The sequence below is a fragment of the Oryzias melastigma genome, linkage group LG20 (genome assembly GCF_002922805.2).
Source record: "Oryzias melastigma strain HK-1 linkage group LG20, ASM292280v2, whole genome shotgun sequence".
Taxonomy (NCBI): domain Eukaryota; kingdom Metazoa; phylum Chordata; class Actinopteri; order Beloniformes; family Adrianichthyidae; genus Oryzias; species Oryzias melastigma.
This window is the reverse complement of record NC_050531.1, coordinates 14,589,914-14,597,988: the sequence shown is the minus strand read 5'-3', so window position 1 is coordinate 14,597,988 and position 8,075 is coordinate 14,589,914. Positions and strand designations below refer to the sequence as shown.

At 41.9% G+C, this 8,075-nt stretch overlaps 2 protein-coding genes across 4 annotated transcripts in view; one reads left to right on the top strand and one right to left on the bottom strand.

Moving 5' to 3' along the window:
- Positions 1 to 5,584, top strand: part of tm9sf1 (transmembrane 9 superfamily member 1) — a 20,040-nt gene extending 14,456 nt beyond the window's left edge. For all 3 annotated transcript variants that reach the window (XM_024280559.1, XM_024280558.2, XM_024280556.2), the window contains exons 8-9: positions 4,369 to 4,642; positions 4,717 to 5,584. In XM_024280559.1, coding sequence (XP_024136327.1) covers positions 4,369 to 4,642; positions 4,717 to 5,110 — 668 coding nt within the window. In that variant the 3' untranslated portion in view covers positions 5,111 to 5,584. The remainder of the gene's footprint in view (positions 1 to 4,368; positions 4,643 to 4,716) is intronic.
- Positions 5,585 to 5,655: 71 nt separating this feature from the next.
- On the bottom strand, positions 5,656 to 7,756 carry nanog (nanog homeobox). The gene is made up of 4 exons (XM_024280561.2): positions 7,148 to 7,756; positions 6,573 to 6,943; positions 6,337 to 6,480; positions 5,656 to 6,261 (listed from the first exon to the last, which is right to left on the bottom strand). Exons 1-4 carry the CDS (start codon positions 7,503 to 7,505, stop codon positions 5,905 to 5,907), a joined length of 1,230 nt encoding a protein of 409 aa, XP_024136329.1. The 5' UTR covers positions 7,506 to 7,756; the 3' UTR covers positions 5,656 to 5,904.
- Between the last annotated feature and the right edge of the window lie 319 nt (positions 7,757 to 8,075).

Here is an 8,075-nt window from a genome sequence, read left to right as displayed (position 1 = left end):
CCTTCTGTCTCATCTGATCATATTTGGAACCGCTACTTCCACTTGATTCACTTTTGTTAATGGAAGTTTCTTTGATGAGAGCTGGTTTGTTGTTTGTTGGCTTGGGTTCTTCCACTGTTTTGGTAACGCTCTCATCCGTTTCCGTCGTGGAAAAATCATGTTCTATCCAAGCCACATTTGGAACAAATCTTTTTTTGCGACCCACTTTTTTCCTCCTCTGTGGACCTAATGTTGATTGCTCCGGTAAAGGTGATCCTTTTAGAGTGTCTGTAGAACTCCAAAAGATGCTGTCTTTGACTCGGTTCATCCTTGATCCTTGGTTGCCTTGGATGACTCTGTTGACTTATTTGCTTATTTACTCCCCAAGTGCTTGAGATAGAGGTACTGTCTTAAATTTTGACCGTTCTATAAAGAATTTCAAACAGTGAATGATGACATCATAATTACGATTGATGACATAATTATGCTGCTTGGTGACACCAATCTGGTAACATCATCATCTGATGACATCATCAATGTGGTGACACCAGCAATCTGATGACGTCATCATTCGGATGACATCACCAATGACATCATCATCGGTGTCTGGCATCTGATGTCATACAGACTTAATCAGTGACATCATCAGTCAGTGCCTGACACCATTAGATACTGGCTATGTGTGATTTCCCTCCCTAACCCCTAACAACAAAAAAAAATGATACATTGCCCTGGATTTTAAAGGCAATTCGGATACGATGCTCATTACTTTTCTTTCATTTTTCTTAATGCCGGATATATGTCACAGATTTCACAAACTCAAAACTGAATACATACGAACATTTCACAACATTTATTTATAACTCCACTGTGTTTTGAGGGTGAAAATGTGGATGGTTTATTCAAAAATTACATTTAAATATGATTTTTTTTAAATTGTTTGACTGCAATGCATTGTGGTCTGTATTCGCTAATCTAGAGAGCATCGATGCACTCTAGATTTTTGCAGACTTCTGTAAAATGTCAAGTGCACACGATTTTGGAATTGATAGATTCAAACAGCACTAGAACATGACAAACTAACTTTGAGGTGGGGACTATGACTCTCGTTGGATTTTAGTCCTTAAAGGGGCCATACCATGAAAAACCACATTTTTTAGCTTTTAAGTGTATTATACTGTTCATTCCTCACATATTTTGATACGCTCACGCATTTCTGAGTAAAAACCTGCACTCTCAACTGCAGCCACTCCCATACCCACAAAAACAAGCAGGTCCTCACTATCTGATGCCACAGAGTAAGACAGACCCTTTCAGGAAGAGTCTGCTCCAACGAGTTATATCACTAGAGATGGCGTGCTTGTTGCGCTGAATAGGTTGTTGCGCACGCAAGGTTGGACGCCATATTGGAATATGTAGATGTCTGTTTACTACTGTGTTACAATTGTACAAACTGAGCTGGAAAAACAAGAATGAGACTTTTTACTAGTAAGTTATTGCTGTCAGCCGATAAAGGAGAACTTCTAGAAAACATTTTAACAAGATCTGAGTGAGTTTACTCTCAATGATGAATGTTTAGGCTGATCTTTTAACCTATTTAAAGTCAATGGCAGTTTTAGACTTTGCTCTATTTCTATGTTTTCTTGGAGGACCACCGATCTTTATCGTTTTATGGAGGATGAGAGTGGTATTTGTGTGTGTGTTAGACCTCAGATCAGACCAGACGACCCACTGGTAATTAGATTACTAAGTGGAGGAAAAGACACTAACCAAGATTTCCTCTGTAGCAAAGAGGGAGGAGCGCATCAGCACTGAATTCCCATCTGGTGGGCGTCTTAAAGACCGCCTGCCCACTGTTGCGTTGGTGCCCGAGTCCGTCTCATGGAGGCTGGGTGGGATCCACTTGTAGAACTGAGGAACCCAGTCCAGTGTGCTTTAAAGCGGGTGCTGCCCGGACCTCGCCGCTCCGGTGCCGTAGAACAGTGTTTTTCAACTAGTGTGCCATGAGAGATGGTCTGGTGTACCGCGGGAAATTACCAATTTTCACATATCTAAAACATTTACCATCACTATGGTATTCGCTCTGTGTTCATCCAAACGGCCCTGATTTAACACTGGATAGTTTTGAATATGCAAGATGGTAAAATAAATATTTTTTTCTATAAATGACTGATCAGAATGATGTTACCGCAATCCAGCCGCAAAACTAGCCTCAAACTCAGCTTTCAGAAAAGTCCCGCCCCCTTCAGCTGTCTCCGCCAATCATTGTTGGAGGCTTGATCACATGTCATCAATCTGACCAATCAGAAGAGGTTTACGTCCTCACTGCCTTGTTCTGATTCGGCTCATAAAGTCTCTCAGTTCCAACAAAAATAACACGTAAAGCTCGTGTTTAGCGGTGTAGCTTCCAGCGGGATTCGACATCAGACAGTTTAAAAAGTGAACAAAAGAATGAAGCTCAGAAATGACAGTATGCTGGCATCTGCGTGTGTTAATGCACTACAGCCCCCATGATGCATTGGGTTAAGTACACGCGCTGAACGCTGGGTGGAGGGGTAGGGGCTTACCATTGACTGTAAAAATAAGTTACTCTGTATTTAAGATATTCTTATATACAGTCTATGGGGCTTACACGTTCAGCAGCACAAGAGCCAAATAGGGAGAGAGATAGAGAGAAAACATCAACACAAAATGTAAAGAAAATGATCAGAAGTGAGCGGGTATGACTCCTGCCTTGCCCGCCCATGTGTCGAAGTGTCCTTGGGCAAGACACTGAACCCCGAATTGCCTCTGGTGGGAGCTTGGCGCCAGTGTTCGGCAGCGGAGCCAAAACCAGTGTATGAATGTGTGTGAATGGGTGAATGGGTCTGTGACTGTGAAGCGCTTTGGGCCCTCGAAGGAGGGGAAAAAGCGCTATACAAGTATACGCCATTTACCATTTATGAATAAAAACATATTTACATCATGAATTTGGGCATAATCTTATCTAGTAGTTTATAATGAATCAAACAAAGCAAACAACAACCTAAAAAGCCATTTGGTAGCAGAAAGAGTCGCTGTTTTAGGAAAACGAATGCAAAAGAATTGAATTTTGAGACAGAATTCCCATCACTATTGTGGAGGGAAACAAGAAAAGAACTATGTTTTTACTTTGTCTGATAGTTTTGGAAGTATTTAATAGAGAGGAAAAAAAAACATTCATAAAAACTGATTATGTAGGAGTATTTTTTTTAGATTTTTTTTAAATCATTTATTAATGATAATAAATGTAGACTGTTTTGACGAGATATACATTTAACTTGAGCAAATTGATTAATGATGCTTCCCACTTATATAAAAAATGTACACTAGATTGTGGAGGGACTGTACATCAATACAGACTAATTTTTTTTACCTTTATGGATGCTAGGAATTAAATTTCTAATGATCAGAGTTTTTTCCTTTTTAAAATCGGACCAAAATTAAGCAATCTATGGTCATTTTACTGTGTCTGCTAAGCCATGTCTCATTATATTCACACCAGTCCAATATGGCGTCGCTCTTTACGTATCTTGGACAATAGTAAAAATCCCATGTGCCATCTTTAGTGATGAATCTCTTTGGTCTGCTCTGCCCCAGTCTAACACCAACTCCCAATTTCTTCACAGAGGAATTCAGTTTTTTAAGTAAAAAAAAAATAACATTACATATATTTCTAGGTTTGAGAAGTAAGCAATTAAAGCAAAAAAGGAAAACACAAAATATAGAAAAGGGGTTTTGCTGCAGTTTTTTTTGTATTCCATCTCTTTATTTATTGATTTATGTTCATTTGTTTTCTTGAAGGTGCCAGTGGAAAATTCAACTTCAATACATTTCTGGAACAGACCTTCAGAAAGCCTTAATCTAAATAGATTCCAGGTCAAAGACCCACCAGTCCCCAGCTGTTTAGATTTTATTCAGACGTTAATCTTTTAAACTTTCTTTTCATTTTTATTTTGATGATCACTCCTTTTATACATATGTTTTGTTTCTTTTTATGTTTTATGCACTTTGAATTACCTTTATAGAAATAAACTTGCCTTGCCTAAGTGGCCTTTGAGCTCATCCACCTTACTTTGTTTTTGCATGCTTGGTATTGTAGATGTAGATGTCTGGGTCCAATAGTGTTTAAACAAAACCAGTTATGTTAATGCAGTATTGTCAAAAGGGTTCTAAATGACGATAGATTAATTCTATGAGCATGCAACAGGGTCGTTATCAGGTGGGGGTGTGGTTGTAATGTTAAAATAAAGGCTGACTGAATTTCAAATTAAAATTTAGGCTGTTGTAATTTAAAGTTACTCAGAACATATTGTGTTTTTTGTATAGTTGGCGTCAAATGATGAGAAAGTGTTCCTTTTTTCCCCACAGCTCCCTTGTTCCTCACTTGGAGTGTAGTGAACTCCATCCACTGGTGGAGCGGCTCCACCCAGGCTCTGCCAGCCACCACCGTTCTCCTTCTGCTGGGCGCCTGGGTGCTGGTAGGCTTCCCCCTCACCGTCATCGGCGGCATCGTGGGAAAGAACCGAGCTGGTAGCTTCCAGGCACCGTGCCGCACCCGTAACATTCCCCGGCAGATCCCCCCGCAGCCTTGGTATAAGCACACGGTGGTTCACATGGCCATTGGTGGCTTCCTGCCCTTCAGGTGTGCAGACACTGGAGCTGATTGATTTGATTGGCTTCATTCCACTAAATTTGACTCTCTAATCTTTTCCTCAGTGCCATTTCCGTGGAGCTGTATTACATTTTTGCCACGGTTTGGGGCAGGGAGCACTACACCCTCTACGGGATCCTACTGTGCGTCTTTGCTATCCTCCTGTCAGTGGGAGCTTGCATCTCCGTGGCCCTGACCTACTTCCTGCTGTCGGGCGAGGACTACCAGTGGTGGTGGCGGAGCGTCCTCAGCACCGGTTCTACGGGTCTCTTCATCTTCGTCTACTCGGTTTTCTACTACAGGAACCGGTCTTCCATGAGTGGGCTGGTGCAGAGCACGGAGTTCTTCGGATACTCCCTGCTCACGGCGCTGGTCTTCTCTCTGATGCTGGGCAGCGTGTCTTTTTGGTCGTCCCTCGCTTTTATCCGCTACATCTACCGCAGCCTCAAAATGGATTAAACCTGAAAAAGTTGTTACGAACGTCTTTTTACTGCTCATCATCTGGTTTAACAAGACCAGAAAAAAGGGGCCTTGAACTTGATATGACCTTTTAAGTTCATACAAGCAAATGGTGGATAGTTGGAAGGATTATATTAGATCTAAGGGCATGATGGGATCAAGTTAGAATTTAAGGGACAATTGGGAATAAATTAATATGAAGTACTGCTGTGTGGGGAATCATCCGCTTCGGCAATCAAGGGTAGGCAGGACCAATACGTGCACTTTACGTTACATTCATTAACAAAAGTGGTTATTAACACTCCCCCCATATTAGACGCAAAAGAAATCATTCTGAGCGTGGTCCAAAGGATTGTGTCCCTGCAGTGGATAATGGTCAAAATTTGCCTCTCTGTTGCTCAATCTTGTATTCTATAATTGTGGATTCCAGCTCTGGTGTAAATAGTCTTTTGAATAAAGTACTTTTCATACAAATATTTGGTGTACATTTTCTGTTTTTGTATATAGAATATTTAATACAAAAAAAGCATACTTCAACTTGATAGAGTAACTTGTTTTTAATTGAAAAATGATTTTAAAAATGCAGCCCAGTGTAGCATCATCACATGTACAGCAATGGTTGTATCAGAGCCAAAAAAAACTAAATGAACAGCAACATTCATTAAATAGTAGCATATAAAAATAAAACTATTGAAATGCTACGGAACAGTACTAAGCGTTTGAACTCCCACCCAGAGGAAAAATTGATCTAGTGGCGCCGAACATGCTTAACCTGAACAACATCATGGTTTAGCTTATTGGACAGCGTTATGCAAAACGGCTGGATTCGGAGCTCCTGCAGACTCCCCGTCCTTGCTGTCGATGGTTGCGTTGCGTCCAAAGTTGTTCAAAGAGGCGGCGCCTGCGGAGTTGTAGGGATGGGGGCGGAAATCAAACTGGCTGCGGCCCGGCGGCAGGGGCCATCCCGGTACCTGGGGTCTGCTGGGTAGAGCAGCCTGGCTGGAGGACCACGGTGGGTAACCAGTGGTTCCATTCCGGTTGCCCATGGCAGTCAGGTAGAAGGCCAAGTTCTGCGGGGTGTTCTTAAATGCTGCACCCATCATGTGCTGGTTGTAGTGATCTCGAAGATGAGACATCCTATCCCCCTGATACTGAAACAAAGACAGATTAAATGACTACAGCTCTATATTGTGTTTTATAAGAACATTAAACACACTTGTACTCACAGGGGGTACATGTGGAGCCATGTTTGTGAATGCAGTGTCCGTAGCAGTGTCGTCTTTGTTGATTGCATATCGCTCTGACACCCAGCTGGTATCTTTCTGGTGCCGCCTCAGCTTCATCCTACGGTTCTGAAACCATGTCTTTACCTTTAAAAACGAAAAAAAAAAAAAATCATAAATTAAAATAATAAAAAAAACTTTTTAATCATTATTGTTTTATACTGCAAGTAGTATATTACCTGCTTGTAGGTTAGCCCAGTCACATCTGCCAGGTTTTTCATCTCAGCTGGAGTGAGGTACTTCTGCATGCTAAAGCGCTGCACCAAAGTGTTCATCTGGATTTCTGAAAAAGCAGCTCGGACTTTTGTTTTTGGGGCGTTCTGGGCTCCACTGCTTTGCTTCTTCGTGGCAGTGCAGGGTGTGTGTACAGAACTGTTTACATCTCCGATGTCCTGGACTGCAAATGATTGAGATTCGTCCATGAGTGAGCTGGACACATCCCCGCTGTGGTCTGGACTCCTTGCTCCCGTCTCAGCTTCATTTTTGGCCCAGATTGCAGAATCTGTCTGGGGAACACTTCTTTCATGGTTGCTACCGGAACTCCAAGAATCTGTTAGTTTAAAAAAATGTTATTAGTGTATTTTGACCATAAAAATAAATCTCCTGAATTCTTGAAGTGCTGTTCTTATTCCATGCCGCTAGATGGCGCCACTTCAAATTTGTTACACCAACACTGGCGCCATTTTTGAATAAAATCAGAAGGAAGACTGGACTCCATGGCAGAATTTGCTCAAATTAATATATCTGTACTTACCCGGTGAGGTGTGCGCCTCGGAGTCGCTGGCAGAATCGCCGCCGTCGTAACCGACCCGTTGCGGTCCCGCCAGAACCAAGCGGCCCGTCTGTGATTCCCTCATGTACACCACTCCGGAGTCCTGGTAGTAGTGGCCGCTTTCAGCCTGCTGCTCCGGGCTGCGAGGAGGGGACTCCTCCCGGCTCCTAGCGGGGAAGTTAGCCTCCGTATGCCCGCTGTTGTAGCCGTTCTGCTCGGAGTTCTCGCTCCAGCCGCTGCCGTGGTTCTGCTCGGACGCGGCTTGATACAAGAAGCCGTAGGTGTAAGCATGAAACGTAGGGTTGTAATTGTAGTTAACATGAGTTTTCCACTCCGCCATTATTTAGCCAAAAAAAAAAGGAAAAAATTCGTTTAAAAATGTAAAAGCCAAACGAGATCACATACACAAGAATGCGCTAAAATATAAATAAAATGACATTAAAACAGTTCTGACAAGATACCGCCCACGCGGCTGTTTATAAGGACGTGTGTGGGCGTGGCCGCTTCTGAAGGTGTGCCCAGATTTGGACCAATCCCTGAGGTTCTGTTCCCGGAAGCCATTTTATTTAAATAATCTGGATTATTCTGCTTTTCTTCCCTCCCTCAACCGGACCCCAAATGGTAAATAAAGCCGTCCGGTTATTTTTCAGATAATCGTTGTTTGATAATCAATAAATCGGTTTCTACTTTAGCCAGACAACTGAGTCAACAGACAGGAAACTAAGTACTATATTCAAAATAAAACATTGGGGACATTTTCAATATAAAAGGACATTAATCATCGCGAGTTCAAAGCTTCCTCACTACAAATCTGAAATTTAATTGCTTATTTATTTATTTATTTATTTTTTTTACATATATAAGCATTTTACATAAATGAATGTCGTGTTTTGAAAGTGCCGAAAGTTTA